Below are 27863 nucleotides of genomic sequence, written 5' to 3' on the forward strand. Positions count from 1 at the left end.
TTATCACAATAATTTTTTTTTTTCTTTGAATACTTCCCCTAAATAAACAAATAAATGATAGAGAAATGTACTGAGGTAGAACAAGCCTGGGTGAGAGTTTTCCCAATATCCAGGATAATTCTGCTTAGTACCTTCCAGTCAGCTATCCATCAAGCTGTAAGGTAACCACTAGGTGGTGGTGGTGGTGTATTGGTGGTGGTGTATACCACACACGGAGTACCTGACACGTTTTGCTGGCCTTTCTCAGAAACTGCAAGGAAGGAGAAACATTTGGGCCCACTGTACAGATCTCCACTGTGGTGTAAGTCAAACAATACCCTTGATCCTTCCCAAGCAAGAGCCAAGTGCTTTTACTTGCTACAGGCTGTTGTGTCACAGAAGTTGCATAACAGAAAGTCTTAATACTTTGGAGAAATATCATGCCCAGTGTGATACAATTGAGTGCTGCAGGACACCGACGAAAACAAAAATAAGAAATTCAGGAGTTTCTCTAGACTTCATTTAAAATCATCACATTCTGCCCCATCATGCTGCAGATGCCTTTGTTGAATTCAGCTCCATAACTGGCAGAGGAAACCTTTGCCTTCTCTCTTATGGAATTTACATGTTCTGCTGCTCTTCCTTCAAGCAATGTAATTAAAGGAACCTGCTTAACATAATTAATTTGCAAACAGGTTGGATGAAATGGGATTGTATCCCAAAGGCTTTTTCAGCATTAAGTGAAACTACTTTTTCAAGCGTACTATAATCTGGAGTCTCCTGTATATCAATGTCTTGCATTTTGCATTTTAAAAGCCCTTCATTTTGAAAAGTGCTACAATTGGCAGCCCAGTTCTCAGCTGTACTGTTAATGTAGACCTAGATTATACAGCTCATTGAGCAAACCATGTCCTCCAGAGTATCCAGCCTCCGAGTAGCAGGAGGCTGTGCAGTCAAGAGCTCTTCCATGTTGAAGTTTTTTGCTGACATTGACCTAACTTCCTCAAAATCCTCACCCCAACCTGATCTGAAATAACAACATGGCGTTCTAGGTATTAAAAGGAATACTGCAGTCAGTCTTGCACAGCCAACCAGGGGAATGCTGAGGGAACAGGGAGGGAGGAACGTCTTCCCAGAGGGAGCAGCTGGGACCTCCGCTCCTGCTCGACCGCTTGGACCAGCTGCGGCAGTCCCCCCGAGAGCAGTTCCCCCCACTGCCCCAAGACCTGGCGTTTTTCCTCCCTCGTGTTTGGGCTGTCTGTGAGGACAAGGGCCGTTAGTGCGTCCCCCTCCCTGGCACCCGCTCCACTCGAGCGGTTGGGAGATCGCCCCACAACGCACCAGCACAAAGCAGACCCATAGGACCCTCCTGCTCCCTCCCCTGCCTGTGAGCATAAATCAATCATTTACAGCATTAACGGCTTAGCTCGAGAGACTTTTAATTTCAATACAATCACCACTAGCTGATAACAGCAGGCAAATGGAAAGCCCTACCCCGAAACCTCATTTAAAGCTGATCATCCCAGATTAGAAAGAAAGAGGATTATTTTAATGATCTAACCTGAGAAACGATCATTTGTGTAGTTTTATAAAGAGAGGAGTACATTTATGACATGACACTGATGGACAAGTGATGCAGAAAACATAGGTCAGTCTCCTTCGGCATATCTTTCAACCACTTGAATTTACATGGGAACCAACAGACTCGATGTCTGGCAGTGGAAGGGTTAGGGATTATTCTGTACTAAAAGACTGATGTGTTGTACTGAAACACCTATTAAACTCAGTTATAATGCAAACAAAAGTCACGTAGCAAGGTCATGGTTTCTAATGATTATATGATATTGCCTGCCAATATTATTTCTATTTAAGCCATAGTTATATTGCTTTTGTAAGTGGTCCTTTTCTAATACAAGCTGTACAGTTCATCAGGTAGTGAACTGGGTGATGCTGCTGAAGATATGACTGATGGGGAACGCTTGGGGGTGAAGTCACTAGATTTTATCTGTTGATTCATGACTGGAAGAAATGAACTTACATGATGTTGTCTGAGCCACTGAACTGTTTGTTCCTCAAAAATCAGACAGGAACCCCAGATAAACGTCTATCTAACAACGCTTCCAAAATGTGGGGGAATTTGAGCAAATTCAGTTATTAAAAGGACTATTACCTTTATTTTTTAAGTCCTCTTACACACACACAACCACTGTATCACATCACTGGAGCGTTAAGGGATACATCACAACTAAAAAGCCATGAAAATAGTCTGCAGCGCACACCTGAAGCCTTGATTAACAAGCTTATAATAGACAGCGAGGTTTATCAAGATCTGTATGTAAGGCTATTAATTACAATCTACTAGATTTTAAGAAATAAATTTAAAATCAGAATGATAAGACAAAAATAATTTATTACATTTTTATCTTGTTTTAAATTATTAAGAGAATGGGAGGGAAACAAGAGCTTGATTGCTTCCGTAGGCTTCATAATCTTAATGAGTTAATATCAAATACTTTACTAAAAACTTTAATAACTGAGTTTCATTATTAAGCACAATATTGAATGAGCAGCAGACTCAGATAAACTCATCATTGCATCTCACAATTGAATGCCTATGTGAATTTTCTGATATCTAAGAAGGTTTCAGTACATGTTGGTCTCTGTCCTCTGTGAGGGTATTAATAGGCATGCCTGGCCTCATGTGGATATTTGTTATATAAAGTGTAGGAAATTTTTCTTTTTTTTTGCATTGAGACTTTTATTCCTCTGTCTGAATTGCATGAATCATAGAATCACAGAGTCATAGAATAGTTCAGGTTGGAAGGGACCTTTTAAGTCCATCTAGTCCAACCCCCCTGCCATGAGCAGGGACATCTTCAACTAGATCAGGTTGCTCAGAGCCCCGTCCAGCCTGACCTTGAATGTCTCCAGGGGTAGGGTGAATGTTTCCAGGGATGGGGACATGGATTCAAAACTCATTAGGGGAAGTCAGAAAGACCGATGCAAACATGTACACAGCTCAATCACATCGTCTTTATTTCCTTAAGAAAGGAGACAGCAAATATTGTCCAGACAAATATAAAATGACAGACTAACTTTAGGACCAACCAGTGACCTCAGCCAGAAGCTCGGACAGGGGACAGACCAGTGCTGTTCCCCTTTGTTCAGCGTAATGTAGAAGAGGTTGAGGGAGACTGACAAAGACACATTAACACCATGTGTCAGGCACCTTAATGGGGCTTTGGAAAACTAAGTTTAAGACCTCTTAAGTAGGGGTAAGACTACACCTCAACACCTGCTATACTTCAGGCACTTTGCTGGAGGCTGTAAAGGAGGCAGGAACACTGCTTTTGTGGAAAGGCTTGGATTTGCTTTGGTGCCTTGCTCCAGGAAGGGCTCTCCACTCTGGGAATCAAGAACTGAGGGACACAGATGTCTTCAGCCCAGGTCACAGGATGCAATGTTTCCTGGGGAGCAGGGCTTAACCTAAAACACCCTCCCAGACATTTCTCGTTGGAGAAGCAGCTCTCCACTTAAAACACTGGCTCAAGTGTCTCAGCTCGCCCTACCCATTGAGCAGGCACCTAGACACATACCTTGACTGAATTAAAATAGAAAAAATAATTCCTGTTAAATCTGTCTGGTTAGGTCAATTGTACAATTTTTGTTTCTTTAACATTTATATTATACTGGTACATCCAGGATGACTTGTGCACATGTCATTTGCATAAATTCTCTCCAAAGATACTTTCCTTCTATGCAGACTGTTCATGTTAGTTTTTCCAAATCAGACCACTCACAAGCTCTTGCTTGGGAAGTGCTTCATCTCCTTTTTGCAGATTGTTAGCACCTGGATTTCATTTCTGAAGCCAGAGTATAACAGAGGGATGCTTAAGACATAGCACTCAAACATGCATCCCAGGTCCCTCCTTCTTGTACACGGCAGATAAAGTATGGTTTTCTCACAAGTTAGCACAGAGAAAAAAGAGATCAAAGCCACTGTAATAAATGTGACCCTGACTGGTAAAAAATAAGGCTTGTTGTGCAGAACAGCCACTGCTCACACAGTTTATTGATTACACATGTCACATGTTTAGCCCTCCACCCGCAACAGAGGCAAAATAACACCCATGTGATCTTGGTAGCGCAACACAGTGGAGGGATAGCTCACTGACATCAGTAAGCCTTCTTGCTGGAAAAGTGCTTTTATATACAAAAGGAAGATGTCTTTTAAAGATTAAGCCAATGAGAAGAAGACATGTCCTTAATGAGCTCAAATATTGCTTCACAAGACCAGCCAATGATTTATTTCTCTTTAATTTAGTGATGGGTGTTTCTCCATAGGAATTAAAGATTGTTTTGACAGCTGACTGAAACCATCACAGCTTTTGGACTCTCTTTTTCTTCTATCCGTCCATTACTAGAACTGTCCATATGACTATGACTTCTCCCTCTATTAGTAGACTGTTTCTGTTTTACCAGTAGATTATTTTAGCAGCAGAATGCTCCTATTTTGTCTGTAAGTGAAACAGCATTGCCAGCTTCACAGCACTGTTTCTTAGTCCTTCAACACAGAATAGCAATTTGCAAGGACACTTCGAGGTGACGGTTTGAAGAGGACAGGAATAAAGACTACCTGCTTTTTCTGGATCTGCCCTACAGTCCCAGCTTCAGAAGCCCCTGGTTCAGGAGTGATAACATAATCCCTGTCCCCCAGGGAGTCCCAGCTGGGGCCACTGCGAGCACAGCTGCCAGCACAACCACTGGCAAACACAACTCCCCGCTGTCGGAGCAGATGCAATAGAAGCTCTGCTCTCATCCAAAATCAGTGGGATTAAGGGGCTCATTCTCTTGGCTAGTTAATCTAAGGATGGAGTTCCTCCATTCTCCCCTTAAACAGGGCTACTGAAAAAAAAGATAAGTTGTTGCCTTGACTGATGGCACCCAGATGTGCTTTTTACAGAATCGCAGAATCATTTAGATTGGAAAAGACCCTTAAGATCACCAAGTCCAACCATAAACCCAATTCTGCCAAGTCCACCACTAAACCATGTCCCTAAGCACCACATCTACACATCTTTTTTGGCTGTTTTGTTTTTGTTCTATTTACAAATCTTTTATTTGTGACCCATGACGCTATTTAGTCTTAGTCTTATCTTGCATTTCAACTTCTCCCTGGGTACATTAGCTCAGATTCTTTCAGTTAAGTTAAAACACATGAGCACAGGTGAGAGCTTTAATGGAAGTGCTATCATGAGAAGTAATCAAATTATTTAGAGGTTTATTTTTCTTCCCATGGCTTTTCTCCACTGGTGCCAAAGACACAATCTCTTTATTCCAAGCACTTCAGGTTGACGCCTTCAGGCACTGCTTTTCAAGAAGCAATAAGATCCCTCTTTATGAATCATAATACACATGAGAAAAGAAGAAGGTAGCCATACTCTGTGAGATATGAGGTATCTCTGAGAATAGCAGTAAGATTTTCAAATGAGATAACCATTTCTTCTCCTTACAGCTATAAATATATCCCCATAAGAAAAGACAAGTTATGTCTGAGAATACATTGCCCTTTAAAACAGCATTAACATATTATATTCAAAAAAAAGTAATATAGCATCATCAGACACAGGAATCCAGAAAATCCAGATAAAGACCCAGCATGGATATTAAAGGGAGCAGTTGCAAAGGCTGGGGTTATCCAAGGGGTACTTGTTTCCCAAAGGTCCTCTGTAGTCAACAGAGCGTGACAGGTTCCACATGGGGTCAGATCAGAGAGCTACATGAGATCCTTGTTCTGGGTGATTCTGAGGAGGAGCCTGTCTCTTTCCTGTAACTTGACAAAATCTAGGAGACACTCATTTCTCATTTGGTGAAGGGCTTTGTCAAATTCTTTGGAAAGTCAAGTAAATGGTATCACATGCCCACCTACACCTTTAGAGACCTCTAAAAGGTTAGGAAGGAATACATGGTGCTGACTCTTCCCCAGCAGACTGTAAATACATAAATCCCAATGGATAAACGGCAAATTTCATACTACTGATGCTGACAGGTGAAATATAGCTAAAATAGATATAGTTACCTGAGTGCTGAAGAAAAGAGTGTGTTCAGTTAGACTGAATCATTGATTTAATCTAATTTCTTGTATCACACTTCTTTCATGTTACCTGCCAATTTTTTTTCTGAAAAATACAGTGCAGTTCTGTTACAGAAAGATAAACTAGTCCTAAATTTTTAAAATTACGTTACAAATTCAGTTGTTCTATTCTTGTTGTCCACAATTGTGTTAGTATCATTTTTTCAGCATAGTATTTTGTTTCATTGTTTTTCACAGCCTAAATATTTGCCCCAAATGTCACATCAGTTTTGTTGCCTCATTTCAACAGTTTTGTTAGTAGAACAGTGTGTACCAAAGTACAAGCAATACATGTGAAAATGCTTTGTTTCTTACAACTCTCATGTTAAGGGTTTACATGTATACACATAATTTCCAAGCAAATCAAGGGAACTAAAGAAAGTATTAGGAATTCACTGCATAAACTGCCTGTCTAAAATGACATTTTATGATGTTATATTCTTATCAGACTGTGTCTTGAAGTGCAAGAAAGACTAACTATTTTGTAGGAAACTTCTCTTAAATTCTTAATTAAAAGTCAGTTAAATGCTTTACTTGGCTTCTAAAGTACTCCCTTCTAAAGGAGGGAATGCCTTAAGGAATTATAAAATGCCCTCAAAAGCAGGGAAAAATATGAACAAACTTCAGAGGAGAATAAAGAACGTCTGCTTCTGTTGTACATAACAAAGATCTGACATTTCCTCTGTCCAAACAGTCTGAACTTGCTCATTGACAACGTTCTCTACCCTACAAAAATTTATCTTCCCACTGTTAACACCATACCAACACTGCTGCAAAATTCATTTCTCCTGTCACTTCAACCTGCAGCCTTCATGGTACCTCTTTCTTCGCTGTACCAAGGCACAAATGTAGACCAGCTCTTCACTTCAAAAAGTTATGTTGCCTGGAACTATCCAAGTTTCGGAGCAAGCAGCGCTATGGGTTCTTCCAGCGCACGCCCACTGCAGGGTATTTCCTCCCCTTCAAAATGTCTTTTTGAAATCTGTCTGTGGCTACCCAAGGCTTGACAACAGTCAGCTGGCATTTGGGTTGTAACTTCTGGGGCTCTTGGTATTGTTTCATTATTCACTTTTATTCGCTTGGCCCATTTCCCCCTATCTACCACCTCCTCCTTAAATGCAGACTATAAAGTCTGCAGGGTAAAGGCCATCTTTTTGCCTTGTGTTGGCACACCACCAGTCATCATGCACCCTTAGACTTATGTGCTAATGCTATTCACTGCAACAGCATTTCTAACATCCAAACCATTTCTTAGAAACAGTCCCACCCTGTCAAGCCAAAGGCACTGAGACCAAAAACACCAACAGAAAAGAAAGTCAATCAAATCTTTGAAAAGCACATGAGACTGACTCATTTCTTATCCATATAAATACGTCTGTTTTGAAAAGAAGCAGCAAAACCACTATACAAAATACTATGAATCAAACTTGGTCTATTTAGGAATACTACATGCATTCAACTAAATTTTCTGCTTCATGTTCTCCCTACTCCTTTGCTCCCCATTATCTAACATTGCATGTAGACCTAACACTTCATGGTAAGATTTGGCAAAATAAAAACAATCTGACAACAGTTTATTTTCAAGAACAAATCACCTAAATATAACAAATTGACTGGCTCTAAAATTTCTCTAACACATTATATCACTTTCATTTACATGTTTCCAGAATGGAATTGTATTCCACTTACACCTTCACATTTCTACATATTTCCAAAAACACATTCTTCACTTGTTTGTTTTAAGTATACTACACATTTTTATTTCTTTTTACAGACCTAGGATTTAAATCCAGGCTTTGGCAGGTGACTCAGCCCTGTTGCTTAGCAGCAGCTGAGACACATGTAAATGCAATAATGGAAATTCTCGCCGTTAAAAAAGTGGAAAACTGTTGCCTGCTAAAAGCGAATGTTTATAAATTGGCTGGAAGCAGAGTAAGTGGCTATATTAGATTAAAAAAATTATTTCCAAACAAAATATAGCCTTGAATGCAAAGGCAACCAGCCTGACACAACCTAAATAATAGAGAGACTGAGGTTAAAAAAACAAGAGTCAATATTTAATTATGATTGTTTTTATGTATTGATCACTCTAGAATTTTAACCATCATATGATTACCGGTATAACAGACCACAATCCATTTCATTTAATGGGTGAAGTAATGGATTCATGAAAGCCAAGTGCAAAACTTTTGCTGCCTTTATAGAACTGGGATTTCATATTATCTCCATTTTTTCATTAAGACTTGTTTTTAAAAGCACAGATCCATGTGTCCATGTGAACCCAAACCCAACTGCTTAGCACTCCATCTCTGCTTAGAAAAATACCTGGTTTAATCTGTATTTGCCAGGTCCATATGTTCACAGAAATATGTGGATTACAGCTGAAGCTTCTTAATTCTATGGTGCCATCAGCAAGAAGGAGCCTAAAATGGTCTCCAAACTGAAACAAATGGGGCTTGATCGTGACCCAGGTCTATGTTGAGGACTGTCCCTTCATACATGTGCTTAAGTATCATCTTCTGCATTGCTGGTGTGTAACGTCCTGGAGGGTTGTGCCCGTGCTTGTCAATACAGACCTAAGGTCTGATTCTTTACACATGGAGGATACAATTTAGCTTAGGCATCTAAAAGTTAATTGTCTAAGTTTAAAAGACAGCTATGAAACTTGAGAATCCCTTTATAATGAGTGGAGAATGGTATTTCCATGGTATCATTCATTTCTTCCATAAATAAATGTTTAAGATCAGATTCTTTCCTTTGAGAACTCTCCTTCAGTCCATTAGCTGTCAAAGAAACGAAGGTGGTTTCGTATAAGGCAGACAAAATGAATAATCCTCTGGAAATGCCTCTCGTTCTCTCAGTTGGAGAATAATCCTCTCCATTGACTCTAATGGAGCCTAAATGACAAACTAGCCTTCAGATGGCAAAATTAATCCTAATCCTTACATCTGTGCTGAACCTCAATAGCAGCAATGATCTAGTGGAGAACGTCATGGATTTTAACTCACCAGCTCTGAGCACTATCCCCAAAGGTGGTAACATTTTCCTAAAAACTAACTTAAGTCCATTTCCATCTTTAACCCAGACTGATTCTTACAGTCTGCAAAGGAGTTCTTTTGATACCCAGATCTTGTTTGGGACTCCTTTGACCTAGACATTATTTACAACATTATATTTTACTCTACAGTGCCACATTCCCTGAGCTCTAACTCCATTTGTTGCTTATGCATTACAGATTTACACATGGCACAAGGTTGGTTTTTTTTCCCCCACTGAATTCTGTTCAGCAGAAAGGAAGAAATAATGGATTTTCCTATTCTAAACATTTGACAAAAGGTTTTATTTATTCCAACTGAACATCATTTATTTGTGATTTTTTCTCCCTTTGAAATACAATGGTTTGTCAGCTTGTGTCACTCATTCTCTATTCATTTCCATCAGCTGTGTCTCTGGCTCCCATGAGAACACTTCAATTTTGTTGCAAGGCCCAGAAATATGATAATCAACAAATATTTCTAGGTCAAATCCATTGTCACAGTGTCAGCGTGTTCATGAAAAATACTGATGCAATTAAACACTGATTTGCCACTCCAACTACCAGCAAGACAGATATAAAATACAGTTTGGTTTATATAGATCTTTTTAAATTTTCCCCTTTTAAGAACCTTGTGAAAGATAATCAGTTATACTGAAGGACTGAACACGGAAAAATGCTTAATACTTTTATGGTGTTTTGCATTTTACTGCTGTACAAACATTAACTAATTAAGCCTCACAATACCCAAGTGAGGAATGGAAGGAAGTATTATTATGGTTATATATTATAATTATACTGTCTCATTTAGAATTTCCTGGCTTGTGACTTTTAAAGTAATTATTATAATTATCATGAAACTAATAAAAAGTCAGAAACAACCTAGGGGTTTTTTTCAGTATCAATGTGCTCTAAGCTAAGCAAAGAAGGAGTTTACAAATGCCTAAAAGCACACTTATTCTTCATGTATCTCAGCTTCTATTTTGTCCATCTGTGTCCACAGGACTTGATCTTGCTTCCACCAAAGGGGAAGAAAATCTTGCCAATAACCACAGTGTGTCCTTGATTTTAATAATAAAAAAAAAGTGTGTGAAGTGAGTTTATCTCTGTGATTTTTACTATCTGCTAAGAAACCATTATGAGATCATGATATAAAACATTCTTACATGTTCCAAACAACATTATAAAGTCTCTATCATATCTTGGAATTGGTATTAATTTTTAATTTGTTATGTAGAATTGTTTTTCCAAAAATACCTCTCACTAGTGTCTGGATTCCTCTTCCCAGCTCTAGCCATCTAACAGCTCACTGTCACTCTTTAGATACAGGTAGATTCCTTCAGAGAATGGTTTCTGCCACCTCTCTCATACATCTGTCTTGTAATGAGATGATTTGCCCATTGGAGATGCCTTCACTCTCCAGTAATAAGAGTCCCATAAGTTTCTCCTGTAATACTGGAATTTTCAAGGTCTATGGGGACTAAATCCATTGTAGTAACTATACAAAAGTGTCATACAACGTGTGAACTTTCAGCTGGCTCCATCATAATAGCCAGTCACTGCAAATTCTTACGAGCTGACCACAGCTGGATCAGCCTCTGTGAGAAGCTTCCTTATACGACTGTAATCAACTGGATGATAATTTAGAAAGGGATCTCATGTAGTTTCCTTTAGCTGGAAGCGCAGCAGTTGTGATAATTTCTTTCTTCTTTTTTAACTATGTAGTATAGACTCAACAGTACTAATGTACATACAGTGGATCCGGCAGAAGACAGAGAAGTAGTCTAAAGAACCCCAAATACACACAATACTGTTTTGTTGACCGCTGCTCGAAAAAGAAACAAAGAAATAAAAAGAGCTGATAATATCAAGCAGGTCAGGCCAAGATTATTAGCAGATTAACAGGAAGATTAATGTTCCTAACTTTCCTTCCAGAAACCAACCAGGGCACTACTTAGTCTTCTAGGTTGCTACCTATCACCTGCATACTCCAACCATGGTGCTCAGTTCATCTGCCTGTTAGAAAAGCAAGTCACCATCAAATGCCATCAGCAGTGGTTTTCCATAATATAACTCCTCTCCTGCAGCAAGTTGCCAATACAGTCCTTGTGTAGATAGTGTAATTGCCTCATGACACTAGAAAGACCATCTGGCTAAACAGATGTGGTAATCTGATTTGTTTGGCCAATGAACTGAAAAAACCCACAATGGCTTGAATGGGAGTTCCCGGGAGTGCCCAGTCCAGCATCTCCTCTTGTGCACTTTCAGATACTACATTTGACATTTCAGGATGAGCTTGGTAACAGTTATTTGCTTGTGGAAGTTACCAAGAGAGAAGGAATTTCCATACAAAAGACAAAAAGAGGTGAACAAATTCTTATAACAAAAAATTAGTTTTCAGGCTATCTGTCATTCTTTTGCAGAGTATATCATATATTGTAAAACAAGAAACTGTAAAATGCGAGCCAAGTCTTGGTCCCACAGAAGGTGTCAAATCTCCCATGGATTTGCACAAGACAATTGGCTATTCAGTCTGTTCATTTATAACCTTATTTAAAGACTGCATCATAGTTCTTCTCAGAATCATGTATTTTATTACAAATGTATAACATTAAACATGGAATGGATTGTCTAGATAATGTCCCCCTGCCAACATTCTCTTCATTATCTGTCTTAAGGTTAAAAACCCTTAGGTTTATAAAAATATATGTGATTTTAAATCTTCCAAGGTCTACCACAAGTTTACATTTATCCAGTCTCAATTTCTTCTCTTTTTAATTTCCTTTCATTTCTCAAACCTGTACTGTTTGACACTGCCACCATTTATAAAACTGGCATTACTGCCAAAAAAATTTTAAAGATAAAAAAAATAACAGAGAAAAAAACCCAAACCTCTGACATAGTATAGTATATTAGAACAGTATACATTCAAAGATTAAAAGGAAGGCATTTCAGAAATCTTTCTGACGACATTTTGTTTTAGTTCAAGTAACAGATTCTGGATAGTTCTATTTCTTAAAGTGTTTCTCAGCTCCATTAACAATGAATAACGAACACTCAGCTATGCCCAATCATTTCGCTTTGCTATGCAGAATCTTGCCAGAGCTTGTAGACTCATATTCTAGAAAAGTTTTCAGCTATAGAGTCCTCCTTTGCGTAAATGATTGGGCTGGCTTTCTGATGTTGGATTGCCCTTTTCCTAAGGTAAATACAGAACCAAATTAAAATAAAATGACCAAGCCCACATCACAGGCTGAATGAGCACAACCAATGGCAAGCTTCTCACGATGTTGAAGTCAGAGCATCCCTTGCCCAACAGAGCTGAGTTGCAGAACTTTGAAGCTGGAGAAGAAAAGGACAAAAGTACAGATATCACATCAGGCCTCACCACTCATCTAGCCAGTGCCCTAGGGAAGATGGAGTGGAGCTAGCTGAGAAGCAAAGCAAAGTACATTATGGTTAAGAAAATGGTCAACAAAAGGATGTAGCTCAAGATCCTGCATGCCTGACAGTCAGGACTCTGTGGAACCTTGGAGATGCCCACTCCAGGAAGAAGGAGGGTACTTTGCTCCTTGGGGGAGAAAACATTTGCGTTCTTATTATATTTTGCATTCTGTGAATTTACCCAGCAAGAATTGAGGCCCTAATACAATAAATGAGTGTTAACAATTCAAAAAGTGGTTTTTTAGTCCATCATGGATTATACTAAAGAACTATTCTTACTTTGGTCAAACTCTTACCCTCTACCATAATGCTTCCACTTCACTATACGTGTGACTTGTGCACTCTTACGGTTCGCTTGTGTTATACAGTAAAATGATCTGCACAGTTACTAGGGATTGCTTTTCTTATAAAGAGGTTTTTTTCCCCTTGTTCTTTTGGCTCCAAGACAACACATTCTTGTCTGCACAGTAACACGATTTCAGCTGTCCCTTAACCCAGCTATTACACCAATGTGCTGGCAATAAAACCTGGGAATGACTTCTTAACCAGCGAGCTACGTGAACTCACTCACACAACACATATACAGGACTTCCATGGAATTTTTATACCGCTCTAGGCTTTCACTCTACATAAAAGGGAAGGAGAAAAGGTAAAAAGTGTTCTTGCCCGTCGCTGTACTTCATAGTGACATGGGCCATCCCACAGAATTCAGTGGTCCTCTTAGGACTATGTACTTGCTTTCATAGCATTGTAGATAGAACAGTATTTCTGTGCATCTGGAAACTTAAATATAGCCCAAAGTATTCTGGCAATATGTAAAATGCATGTGCATGAGTCCAGAATAGATGAGAGCAAAGAAAACGATTGAGATGAACAATCACATGGAAATAAAGAACACTGAGCACATGTATAGAAAATGGAAACAAATAACTGAAAACTGCCTGAAGGCAAGTACTATCAGCGATAGTGCAGGGATAATGTTTTCATAGGGATTAACTGTTCTGGAGCACTTTTCCCATGTGTAAAACACAACATACTTTTTATTTAGATAGGTTGATTTGGCAGCCTCTTTATTTCTAGCAAAAACTATTTATTGTGCTTCTGCAGGAAAAATTCCACCCTCGGATAGCCAGAATGCAGTTCTTTTATCTCACGCTGACAATTGCCTGCTGGATAGAGCTCAAGAGCTAATTTCCCACTGATAGTCCACTTCTATAGGATGCCTATTAGAAGTTTGCGTTCCAAATTATTAATTTTCAAAAGTCTTTAATAAATTTGGCTACATGTTATTGTAATTTTTATACTGAATGTGTTGAATTCTGCCTTCTTTGACAAAATGTCATGATTCTTACAGAGAGGTAACAAAGAGGTAAAACACTTTAAAAGAAACTGCTGAATACAAAGATGACTTCTTATTTCCACCATTTATTTTTTGTTAGCATTATTTTTTAACTCAGCTTTATTGCCCTGGACCTGCTGATGATTTTCTATATGAGCAACTTAATTTCCTGAGAGTGAAAATAGGGTTTCCTTACATGTTGTTTTACAGCATGTGCTCTCTCATGATTTTTCATAACTACCTCAGGGTAGTAGATACAGGAAACAGAAACTGTCCTTATTCTCCCTGCTCTTGGCCGTACATTAGAATAACCACAGAATTTATGTCCTTGTGAAAATAACATCAGGCCCATTAAACACCATTTTCCTGCTGTACAGAAAAACTCCAGGGGAAAAGAATCTTAAAAATAAATGAGCAGATAGATTAATACACCATAGGGGCTAATTTGTGGCATGGAGTTTGCAATTCTAACACAAGGCCACTAATTTGTTGGCTTCCCTTGTCATATACTGTGTTTAACTGTAGCAGAACTAATTGATAGATAAATAATTGCTTCTTCAAGCTGAGATTAATATAGCACCCTGACAATTACCCTATAAAAATATGACTATTACTAATATGAACTCCCCTGTTCAGAATTCTATTTCATATAATAGCATTTCTTCCAGCTCAAAAAAAAAAAAAAGACATTAGATAAGATATTAAAGAGCTGTTCTAGACTTTAACCACAGCTTCCTTGGTGACATTTTAAGAACCACGGTATACTGGACATCAGAAAATTCACCTTTCTCAGGCCAAATATTATCTGAATTGTTACTTTTATTAAAAACAACAATAAAAAAACACCAAAAAACCCAAACAAATTTCCATGTATGGATATTATATATTAAAAAGTCTAATACTGGGAACTATGACCTCCTAAAGTAATAAATGGAGTGTTAAGGCATCACTTTTCTCCACACATAAGCAACAGAAGAGATAAGAAAATCATGTATGCAGTAACATTACTGTGAAGCTGATGCTCATCTGTATCTTTATGTGGCTTTAGATATACATGAAATGGTATGACTATATTCCTCCAAGAAAAACTTTGGGATTTACTCAGCACTAAACAACTGTGAACTCTGAGCAGTGGATTACCACCTAAGCGACTTGTCCCAATCAAGAAGCCAGGAGAAGTTTAATGTGTGTCTATAATGTTTGTACCAAGTTTAACCAACCCACATGTAATACAAGACTCAATGTGCTGAAGATGCTTTGTACTGAAATGGATAAATTGGTCTCTGAGGAAAGGAGATGACCCTGCAGAAACGGACCTGAGGGTGCTGGTTGACAGCCGGCTGAATGTGAGCCAGCAGTGTGCCCAGATGGCCAAGAAGGCCAACAGCATCCTGGCCTGTATCAGCACTAGTGTGGCCAGCAGGAGTAGGGAAGTGACCGTGCTCCTGTACCTGGCACTGGTGAGGCCGCACCTCGAATCCTGTGTTCAGTTTTGGGCCCCCAAGAAGGTCGTTGAGGTGCTGGAGCGTGTCCACAGAAGGGCAACGAAGCTGGTGAGGGGTCTGGAGAACAAGTCTTATGAGGAGCGGCTGAGGGAACTGGGACTGTTCAGTCTGGAGAAGAGGAGGCTGAGGGGAGACCTTATCGCTCTCTACAACTACCTGAAAGGGGGTTGTGGTGAGGGGGGTGTTTGTCTCTTCTCCCAAGTAACTAGTGATAGGATGAGAGGAAATGGCCTCAGGTTATGCCAGGGGAGGTTTAGATTGAATATTAGGAAAGATTTCTTTACTGAGAGAGTGGTCAAGCATTGGACCAGGCTGCCCAGGGAGGTGGTGGAGTCACCATCTCTGGAAATGTTCAAAAAACGTGTGGATGTGGCGCTTCAGGATATGGTTTAGTGGGCATGGCGGTGTTGGGTTGATGGTTGGACTTGATGATCTTGAAGGTCTTTTCCAACCTTAATGATTCTGTGATTCTGAGAGATGTGTTCTACCCCTGAATTAAGTTAGGAGTGCTAATGGAGTACAGGGGACAGCATCCGACCTGCCAAAGTGACACCAGCATCTGTGAGAGGGAAAGTGAGAAGCAGTGATTTCATGGGAAGAACAACTGCCTCCTTTCCAAGGAGCATCAACCTTCCAGCCACCCCTGTTTAGCAGCTGGCTGAAAAGCAGTTGGCTGGAGTTCATTCCGGTGGAAACAGATCCATGCCAGAAGGGAGGACATCTCCTGAAGTAATCTGCAGGCTTTACATGTGGTATCCTGTGAGGCTTTCACAGCACAATTTCGTGTTTTAATTGGTTGATTCTTAGACAACTTATCATTTCAGTTACATGGTTTAATTACATAATTATCTGCACTGACACATATTATAAAATTAATCACTGTAATTGCTACATAAATAAACACAAACACAATTAAATGTGTTCCAGTACCAAAAAAGGTATTTAGAAGAGGGACACAGATCTAGTCAACATGGACACAAGAAGTAGTAGTAGCTGGAGCTTGTGAACATGAAAGCAAGTTCAAGGACTATTCCTTTTAATCAGTTCTTGTGTATTTGGCACTAGGGACAGGAATCACATAGCCGAAACTCCCAGACTGATCAATTTGACAAGGAGGAGCAAATTAGTGGATACCTTTCAAAGAAATCTGTGAAGAGTCATGAGTATGCACACAGGTGTGTAATTTCCTAGTAAGGATTAATAGTAATTCTAGGGTATATCCTTCTAAATGAAAGGGAACACAGGCATCTAGAAATAACTTTGTAATTGTACTTCTAATAATACTTCTGTTGAAAGCTGCTAACAAGGTCCATAGAAAATCTTATTTCAATTAATGACCTAAGACTTTTAAATTCCTGTTTTGTTTTTTTTTTTTTTTTAATAGACTCATAGAATCATGGAATGGTTTGAGTTGGAAGGGATCTTAAAGATCATCTAGTTCCAAGTCCCCTGCCATGGGCAGGGACACCTTCCACTAGACCAGGTTGCTCAAAGCCCCATCCAATCTGGCCTTGAACAATTCCAGGGATGAGGGTGGAAATAATCCCCAACTGACTTTGATATTCACTTTGAGGTGACCTGTAGTGTTGATTTACACTTCTGCTTTTACTTCTGTTTCTCTGGACTACAGGGAGATTTTATTTAAAGCTGCCTATTCAGTTCTGGGCTATCCATCCCACCAGACAGTCAAACTTCACAACTTCTCATACGGGTGGATTTCACACCAACCTCTTCTGAGAATGTCTCATATGTATTTCAGCAAAATGGCAAAATCTCCTCCAGTGTGAATGTCCCTGTGTTGATTACTTTATCTTCCAAACCACATGTTTTCCTCATTTTGTTTTGCTTGTAATTGAATATAAAATTAAGATAGCTAGCTAATTCTCATGTGGTAAGTCATCTCTGTTCAGCAATCAATAGGTTTGTTGGTGCAAATAGCCTATTCCTATGAGCCTTAATTAAATATGAAAAGATGGAAATTTACTCTCATTGAAGAAAAATAAAGTTGATATCCCAAGGTGCTGGAAACGTTCAGACTATGATTAGTGTAAACCTGACTGGAATCTCAACTAATGTCTGCATGATAATAAAAACCGCACTTAGCTTGATACCCAAGCGAGCTCCCAAATGTCTCTCCATACCACAGAGCCCTGTAAAAACACCTGATGTTTCCTCACCTGCACAGCTATAGCTACCCACAGCAGCGTGCGTTGCCGTGGTCATAGTGATTTGCCATGTTGAAGTACAACAAAGCAGGTGGAGCAGGCTGAGACGCAAAGCATGGCTGCGAGAGCCATGGTCCAGACTAATCAGGTCCCTTTAATTTTTGGAGTATTCATACCCAGCTACAGTGACTCACAACTGTCCATCTGGGAAGCTCTGCAAGTACATATCACCAGGGTAATTTAATTTTCTGAAGGACTGATGAGTTCCCCGGGAGGAGAGGGGGAGGTGCAGCTGAGGCATGGAGTCAAGAGGCGTCACATCAGGGGGAAGGGACTCGGTTCAGGGCACCACGTTCCTGTTTATGCCTTACAAAACAAGAACGCTGTTTTCAGCCCCGGGCCTTGCGTACAAGTGAGATATTGGAAGCAGACTCTGATACTAGAGGAAAACACTTCTATGTTTTAAAACAAAATACATCATATTAGGTTACTCCAGTGCTGAAATGAAGTGCCCTGGTTTCAAAGGCTCCTTCAGGAACCATGTAATACCAAACAGCTTTTTTTATACTTTAAACGAACAGAAATGTTTACAGTTCAAGAAATGTGACAAGCTAAAGTCCCTGAAAGACCTTAGTTCACTTTGTCTCAAGTAACAAAAACACATGCTTAACTTCATGCTTAGCCTTCAGAACAAGTTTTAGGATGATCCAATTTTCAAAATCAAAGTTACTGAAGACCTAAAATACAGGTTTCCACTAAGATGTGGTCACAGCTTAACTGTAGACTGCAGATCACAGTATAGAGCTAGAGTAGCGTTTGATTAAAGTCTGGCCAGAAGTGCCATACTAATGTACATGTATGAACACTGCAAGTCAAAGAAATCCCATTCTATGATGTGCTGTAGGGAAAAACTTCTCATCAAAAAAAATAAAGTAAGGGACATTTATATTTTGACCCATGAAAGAAATTCAACCCTGACCTTGACAAAAATGTCAAGCAAGGTACCTTTTTGTACCTCACCTATCCATACATAATATAGAGAATTTATATGCTCCATTCATGGTTATTTTATTTAGGTTGCAAGAGAAGGGAATATCCTGAAAAAAATTACAGTCATTATCAACACTCCTTCTCCCCACTGCACATCCTTAAGGGTTTTCACTGGTTTCATTTTTCACCCCTCCTTGTGATGAGAAGGAAAGCACTGATGTGGTATGAAAGGAGCTAGGAAACAGGAAGTTTCAGGAGGAAAGAGGTCCAAACACTTGACTTTTGCAACAGGTTGGGTAAAGGTTGTGAACCACTGATCAGACCTGACTGCTCTGAGGACTACTTAACAGTGGTAAAATAAGTACTGTTATGATAAATAGTAGACCTGAACACCACAACAGCTATGGGACTTGGTGCTAACAGTTTGTTGGGTTTTTTTTAATTTGAGGTCTTTGATACTTTGTGTTAACAATGGCTATCTCCACCCAACCTGCACCACTCCTTCTGTATTACCCTTCAGGGAAATCAAAACCATATGAATTAATCCAGTGTTTTGCTACAGAAAGAATTACAGCATCCCAAATTCATCATTTCAATTTCTCTGAGGAATCCAACATAGAGCAAAGGTGAGCTGTAAAAGAGCAGGGCCCCTTATAAAAATACATAGCAATTTTTGGAGCTGGTGAGCTTCCTTCAAAATAAAAGATGAAGTAAAAGTAATTTGCATGTTATTGCTGGAAAATTTACCTATCTGGATTCTTTTATCGGGCTATGGTGGAAACTAGGGCATGCATGTACATGGTGAGATTTTTAAGCATTCCGGGCTGGATCATCTTGTCCTGGCCAGACATCCTCTCTTCAATGCTTTGGACTTGATGTCAGTTTAGAGTGCCTCCAGGAACCACATATAACCACAGAATTACAGAACTATTCAGTACTTAGTAATAATCAGAGGTTTTGACTAAAAATTGCTATTTAGAGGAATTAAGATTTAGCTATTTAGATTTCATCTCTTAGACTTCATAATTTTCTAGATTTAGAGTCTCCAGTGACTGTCTGGAGGATATGGGACATTATGTGCTCTGCAACAGAAGCAAAGAAAAATATATTTTAGCCTTTAAAATTAGCTGCCAACCATAATGCTGCAAAAAGAAAAGGACTTTGCCTCTGAAACTGTTTTTCTACTGACTTCAGGACCCTTACTCTCAACGCTCACCCATACAGACTTAGTTTTTAAATAAATGCTGTCTTTAAGTGGGAGTTAGCAATGTGTATGTTCTTCACACATGATGAGAGGAGCTCTAGATCCATCTTGTAGGACTGGATGTTAATGGAGCTTGCATCAGACTTCACAGGGCTTGAGTCTCATGATGACAAAGAATTTCAAGAGCAGTCCAAAGCCCTTTAATAAGGATCACGAATGAAAACTCCCATTAGCTTCAGTAAGTTTAGGATCTCAATCTAAACTGACTCCATTCTGCACTGTTAAAGGCTGTTAGTATCCAGCGTTGTGATTTACACAGTGTCCATATTTTCAGAACAGTTCCCTACCCAGTGTTCTGGTCCTCTTATGAAAATTACTGTTTTCATTTTACTTTGCAGCTTAAATGAAAATCCATGTTTATTTACTGTATTTTATTTTTCAATATGGCTGCTGATCTTTAAAGCTCTGTTTACTACAAACAGATTTTAAAAGATGTTCTGTAAAATGGTATTAATTCCAGCCGTTATTTTTCCTGGGATCAGTGCAAAGACAGAAATGCAGCAGAAGGGCATGTTACCAGTATCCTCCCCTTCTCCAAATCATTCACAGACAGCTTCAAAGTTAACACTGCTTTTGGGTTTTGTTTCATTTTGGTTTTATATGTAAGAAAAATTCTGTCCCTTGTTTTAAAATTCATGCAGCACAAGCTCAGCTTCTGTTTAAAACATATAATAAGCCTCTTATGTGGTTTTCTAGTAGACCTACATTTTGGCACAGACCTGCTTATTCATGTTTAGAAGGAGAAGGAGGAGGAGGAATAATGGCAAAAGCAGTTTTGCATGGAAAACATCCAGGCAACAAGACCATAACCTTTGTTTTAACCAAGTCCTGTATGAAAAGCTATTGTGATCTCTTTTGTTTTTAAAGTTATCAGAAAAACCACTTTTAATACAGCTTTGGAGCACTAAACATATACTTCATCCTGAAAAGCACTCCCCTGTGTGCTGGACCACAAGTACATTTGCTTTTCAGCATACTGCTTTTTCGATTCTGCTATATTAATTTTCCTTTCACAGGAACTTTCAATGCACTTCTGGTGAAAGGATTTTTAGACTTTAGGAGCATTTGTTTCTAATGATTTTCCTGTAATTGTCTCAAATGTGCAGATTAGTATTAAGTGCTTAAGGAATGCATTAAGAATTTTACTGCATAGATTGTTCTACAAAGCCCCCCAAAGAAAAACTCCCACTGATGCCAGTAATGTTACTGTGATTTCTTTCTAGCCTCTATTTGTCTATCTACGTACGTGCCGCTTCTTGTAGAGCGACCTTGTCACGTCCCTGGATCACTGCTGTTCGGTGCTTTACTTGTTTGCATCCAATGCTGTTTCTAATTATCTCTAACTTAACAGTAAGTTCCACATTGGTTCTAAAAATTCAGTACCACAGAAATACTATTAACCTGCTTAAGGATTTTTGAGTGCCATGTTTATAAATAAATACATAACATGTTTTCTGTGTTGCAGTTAATTTTAGGTGGTGCCTCCAACAAACATACTGTCATATTGTCCAGGAAGACTGCTAGCACCCCAGATGTGATCTTCTGGAAGGGAGCAACAGCATGGGCTAAAATCATTGTATCAGTATTTTCAATAATCCGCGTGATTTCAAAACATGTTGTTGTTCTTTAGCACTATAGGATTGGTACAATATACATAAATACATTAATTATATTAGGTATAATATACCTAAAATTGGTATAACTAAAAAGTACTCCTATTATAGAGGGAACTTAAGTGGCCAAAACACACTCCTAAAACCAGCACAGCTCTTCCAGTTAAAAGAGGTGATCCCAGGCAAACCAGTTTCCGCCAGTGCAACTGCATCTATCTTAGGGGCATCTGTAAACACAGCTCTGCTGTTCTGGAATACCGCTTCTTCACGGCCACTGAAAGCCTGAAACGCAGCTCTAACCTAACATTTTGAGGAGCTCTGTGCCATCTGTAGAAAGACACTAGTCTGTCTTGAAAATCTGGATGGAGAAAAAGAGGCTGTAAATATACTCACTTAAATTTCAATGGATTTTTGAGATCCTTTTGTTCTACACATATTAAAATGAGGGACTAGAAATCAATTCTCTTCAAGGCAGGAAATGTGAGATAGATGCCAAAAATATGACAAACCATTTGACTGTAATTAATCAAATGGTGTTACTATTTTATTTAAACATTATCTATAAAACCCCAAAGCATAGCCAAATAATAGATATGAAATAAATGCACAAAGCAAATGACTTTATTTAATGCTAGCACTACATCATGATCACTCCCAACCCTACCGTTCCAGTTAAAGGACCAGTGGTGCTTCTTTCTGTCAGTAATCCAGAGGACATGCTTCTCATGTTCAGTGACCCAGTTCCAAGAAGTATCACAATATAGACGCCTATTTTCCATTTAATAAACATTCATAATTCCTGTGAACATTAGCACTGATTATGCACACTTACACACTCTAGGGCATATTCATCTAAACCCAGTGAAATCTAAAGATCTGAAGGAAAATGTATTTGGCCCTCTAGACTGCAAGAAACACTAAAGAATGATAGGAACAGTCCAGAATGTTTTATTGGTTTATTTTATTTTAATGACACTTCTGTATATTAATTCCTTCAACTCTCTGCCCACAATGCTAATGACATTTTATGTAAGATAAAAGAATTAAGGACTTTTTAGGATAGAAAAAAAGGAAAATGAAGAAAGCAAGCAAGGATTAAGCTTAATAGTTAGGATATTCACTTTGAAGATGGAAACTGTAGGCTCCAGACTGTCCGATGCTATTTACCACTATTACCTGCAGAAAAAGAGGTTAATTGGGAAATTGCCAGCAGCCCAGAAGGGCCTATCTCATCACAGGTAGAGCAATGAGAGGGTGTGCAGTGCAGATTCGAACTCTTCACAGGGACATGATAATTGATTCAGAGTTTCTTACAGCTTGATGAGTACTTAAACCACTGTGGTAAAGATAAGGCATTCACATTATCTTTGTTACTTAAGAGAGAAAGAAAAAGGACTCCAGTCGCTTGATTTTGCTTTGGCTTCAAATGTCATAGATAGTTCTCTGCAGGAGGGGTTTGAAAGATGCAACTTCCATAGGAAAACAGATGCATATACCCTGGAGAAATGTAGAATTGAATACAAATTCCTGCCCTGAGCATTACTTTGTGGTTGTACATTGGCACTTTTTGTTTACAACACGCTGGCTTGATTTTCAGCTTTCTCAGAATGGTATCCACAAATTTCTCTCTGTCCCAAGCTCTGTGCAGACTGTCGGGGCAACTAACTCAGTGTTTCAGCATTCAGCTCTTTGTGGCTCTGGGCTTACAGTATATAAACAATTCTTCAATAAACTGTTTCAAAAACTGCTGAAGCATTCACCTCATTCAGTAACACGGAGGGAAACATGAGCCCTAATAGCTTGCCACAGGTTCTGGATCCCAAGAAGAATCTATCCACCCAAAAATGTACCAATATTTTTTACTGAACCTGTTAGATTGAAGACAATGGCTAAATATGCAACAGTATAAAGTACATTTCTGCCTATTAGCTGCTTATTTAAAAGAGGTGTTCTTGACTAAGTATTTTTATAGACACTTCTACTAAATGTGCTGCAAATAATTTTTCTGTAGAGTCTGTTTGTATAACTGCTATTTAGTTTAAGCACTGCATGATTTGTATTCACAATGGAAACTTCAATAGCAAAGGCTTCCAAGCCGAGCTAGAGTAATTCCCCCTTTAGTCAATACAGTCTTCATCTACATCAGTAAACAGCACAGTACAATTGATGCACATACGAAGAGTGGAAGAATTAGTGTTGAGGACCTGACACCCACATCAGGATGTTTTACTTCAGACCAACTCTGGATTATTAGCAGGCATTAGATATAGTAATACATAAGGTGTGATCCCAGGACACATCTCCTGGGTACATTTCATCCAAAAAAATGCAGCTTCTGTGCCCCAAGATGGTGCACCCCACTCTATAATTAGGATGGAAGAGTAATGAGTGGAGACAATCAGGAAATTCACATCAAAATAATGCTCCTGATATAGCCTACAATGTTTTTGCTCTTTAGGCTAAGGGTATTTTCTACTGTGTGTGAGTAAAAGCAAAGAAGAGCTTTCTTTGATTCTTAGTCTGATGACCAACACCTTTTAACAATCCACATAAAAGTGAACCACACAATTGCCACAAACAAAGAAATGGTGTCATCTTAAGAAATCTGAACTGAAGATGTCTTCTGTTTGTTTTCTAAACATATTTATTGATGGAAATCTTCATCAGCAAAATCCAGTTCAGACCAAGAGATAAAACGTCATCCCTCTTAAGTTCATGCAGAGGAATTATTAACCAATACACACTTCATACACTTTGACCCTGAATATTCATTAAAGGAACTGAAATGGTGTTAATATAATCATAACGATTTGGGTCTCCTCCTGGTGGCTCCTCCAGAAAAGATCAAATTTTGCATCTGGGGTTTTGTCTGCAGCCAGCAGCCAGGGCAGGCAGAACGTCCTACATAGGAGAAGTCGTCACCACTGACAGCACTCAAGCTATTAGCTCGTCGGAGAGCCCAGGGCCATTATTCTACAAGCATGTATGTGACAGAAGGAGAAGTAAAGCTCTGAATTTACTACAGCTGATTGTATTTCTCCTCTGCAAAATTAGTATTTAGCCCTGTATATAGACATTATATATAGAATGACAACAAATTGGGCTAAATATATGACGGTACCATTACAGAGCAGATCTCAAAACCCAGAGCTACCAAAGCAAGGGAGACAATCTTATTTGATGTGCAATCTAAAGATACATGGGGCCATAAAACTAAAAGCCAGATATTGCAGCTTAGTAAGACTACAGAGCTGTCTCCAAATTTCAAGAGCAAAATACTGTTGTGCTTTTCATGTTATTTTTTGCACTACCATTTTTGTAAACATGATATTTAATTTACTCTGGTATTTCTTCATGTGTAATTATCTTGTGAAATATCTACAAGCACTTGAAACTTCCCTTTGAAGGAAGGAAGTCCTAACAGTTTCAAGCTATTTTCAGAAGATATCTTTCCCCACAACACACAAAATCATAAAAAAAAATTTAATCCCTTTACTGTGATTTGCCAAAAAGATAAAGAGTTAAACAATTGACATACTGTATTAGGAACTCATATTTTGTAAAGATCATTTACTTTTCTCAGAAAGATATAAGAGAAATGATTAAATGTCTTGGTGGATGTACACTGAGTACTGATTAAAATGGAAGCTATAAACTATCAGTCAATAACAAGCACAATACCTGAGGCAGTAAAACTTCTTTAATCTGAAAATAACAGTTATTAGACAGTCAGTCATTTCTTAAGAAAAGGATTGTGAGGAAACATCTTGAGCCATAAATATTAAAATATGAAGACAAAAGCTTCTTTATGTAAGCTGGAGTCAGCAGTTTTTGCTAGACCATTCATTAGAAGGAAAAAGGGGCTAGCTAATAATTTGCAGAGTGATCTCGTTCAAGGCTGAAGAAATTTAGGAAAGGACTGTAGCATGCATTTAAGGGAAAAGACAGCCCCACTTGTCTGCAGAATTTGTCAGTGGGCTCAATATTAGCTACTTACATTTGAAAGGCTTTTTTATTTTTATTCAGCCTCACATTGTATTTATGAAGCGTTCTGATCCTACTGTTCATCATCGTCATCCAGTATTTTTTCCTAATTAAAATTACTTTGAAGTCTCTGACCTTTAGGCAGACACGTGATACTGAATTAAAATATAATTATCTTTGTAACATGAATACACTTCTTATGCTGCCCCCATGCTCTTCTTATGACAGAATAAATACAGAATAAATCTAAGGAAAAGACTACATTGAACTTGATAAAATAATGAAAAATAAGAATAAAATAAGCTGAGCAGCCTGGTTTTCCTTTCATATATAACAAGGGCAAAGAGGCAGTAGGGAAAACAGAAAGGCAATATGTAAAATTTAGTGAAAGAAATCGCTTGTGCATAGTGCGTAATTTATCTGCAGGACATACTGCCATGAAACTTCACCACTTCTGCTGAAACCAAAAGAAGGACAGTCTTTTATATGAGTAGGTCCAGCAATCACACGGTTCATATTCCAGCGGTATTACACAGCTACGGTGTGGTTTATTGGAACAGGATCACAACCCCTCTTTGAAGGTGAAAGAGGTCCATAAATTACAGAGTTCAGAGAGTATATTTCTTGTGAGTAAAGCACAGCTTTTTTCCTAAACCTTTGGTTATGGTCACTGTAGGTACATGAATCACTGGTACGATTGAGGGTAGCACTTCCCATTTATCTCCTTGTCCTCACCATTGCTTCTCCTAGCAAAGGCATTCCTTACAGTCTAAATGAATGGCAGCTCGTGACCATATGTTTGCTTCACATTACTTTTCAACCTCTTCTATGGCCACGCAATAAGAACTTAATAAATAACTTACTTTTACGTAGAGCTGCTGAAACTCCTCAAGGTTCAGTCTACCACTTGGACAGTCCTTTAGAAATCCTTTGTACCACTGTTTTAGCTCGTGTTCATTGAACTCCGTGCTCTTCACCAGATCCTCCATCACCTCAGGGGCCAGCTTGCTATTCTGTTTCCCCATTCTGCCTTAAGAAGAAATAAATTAACACAATTAGCCAAGTTGCTGTGAACATTTTAAACTGGAATTAACAACAAAGCTTGAACACATCACTTGTTTCGTACTGACTGCTGCTTTTAGTCAAACGCAACTTCGCAGATCTGCTAGTGAACAGGAACCTAAGCGATGTTTGAATATTAGAGGCTGAAATGGGGAAAAAGACAACATTCTTCTTTCACTTAGAAGTCTTAAGGCCTGGAGATAGACTGCTCATTTGCCTTCAGGTTAGGTAAATTCTAGCTTTTCTTTGCACTAAGGCTGAAAAAGATGACTTCACTTTTTCTTTGAATTTAACAAAAACTTTTCACAGATTCAGGGATGTCCACAGAGTTCCTGCTTATCTTTGTCTTGAAAATCTCTCCATGTTAGCAGCTGCTCCTCAGAGGTACAAGGCTGTGGACAGACAGGCTTGTACCATACAGCACTAGATGATCCACTGGGAGGAAGCAACATGAGAGTCCACACACTTGATCTCAAAAAATGATGAAACCAAACTGGAAAAACAACCATAATTTTTATATATATGACATAAATGTGTGTGTACAAATATACATATAAGTATACAGATATATTTACGGTATAGTTGATACACAGCGGATGGTTCATATCCCGTAACTGTTAACACAGGAGATATCCACTACATTTGTTATACACATTTTATGTACATACGTACAAATATTAAACATAAAACATACAGAAATACAAAATATGCAAGTGTGTATATATAAGTACACTTATTTCAGCACTATTTATGTTGACTGTTTGAGATTATTTCCAGGTCCTTTGACATTTGACCAAAGATGTCCTTTGAGAGAACTTTTGAGAAATCCTTTTTTTTTTTAACGTTTTCCCACAGTTTGTTTCACAACAGAAGATGTCTTTCGGTTATTTTCTAATCAGATGACAGACAGTACTTAACTCGTCCTGTATAGAACTGTGATGAATAATTTCTTTCCTAAGCCTAGCTTAGCATTTTCATTTTTATCTTCTGGTATAGCCTCCACCTCTAACGATACCACCACACTGAATGCAATGATTTCTAGTCCATATCACCACTGATTCCTGATATTATTCTATTGCTTTTGGCATCTTCCCCTGTTTCGAAGGGGAAGTTTTTTTCTCCTCAGAAGGACATACTTTGCTCTGTTCCAACAAAACAATATATTTATATAAATTCCTTTATGGAAAACTTCCTCAAGCAGGCACCGTTAACGATTCCTGCTGGTTTGTGTGTGACCAACACATCCCCCAGTGCCATACTACCAGTGGCAACAGGTCTCTTCCTAAAACACTTCATGGTCCCTCTTCCCTTTGGCAACATCCCTCCCCAGTCTATCCTCACCTCCACCCAC

General features: G+C 38.7%; 1 protein-coding gene across 2 annotated transcripts in view; it reads right to left on the reverse strand.

Annotated features, from left to right (window-relative positions):
• Positions 1 to 26475, reverse strand: part of VSNL1 (visinin like 1) — a gene marked incomplete at both ends in the record, with an annotated part of 51100 nt that extends 24625 nt beyond the window's left edge. For both annotated transcript variants that reach the window (XM_081997247.1, XM_081997246.1), the window contains one exon: positions 26314 to 26475. In XM_081997247.1, coding sequence (XP_081853373.1) covers positions 26314 to 26475 — 162 coding nt within the window. The remainder of the gene's footprint in view (positions 1 to 26313) is intronic.
• Between the last annotated feature and the right edge of the window lie 1388 nt (positions 26476 to 27863).

The sequence above is a fragment of the Phaethon aethereus genome (genome assembly GCF_964289735.1).
Source record: "Phaethon aethereus genome assembly, chromosome: 3".
Lineage (NCBI taxonomy): Eukaryota > Metazoa > Chordata > Aves > Phaethontiformes > Phaethontidae > Phaethon > Phaethon aethereus.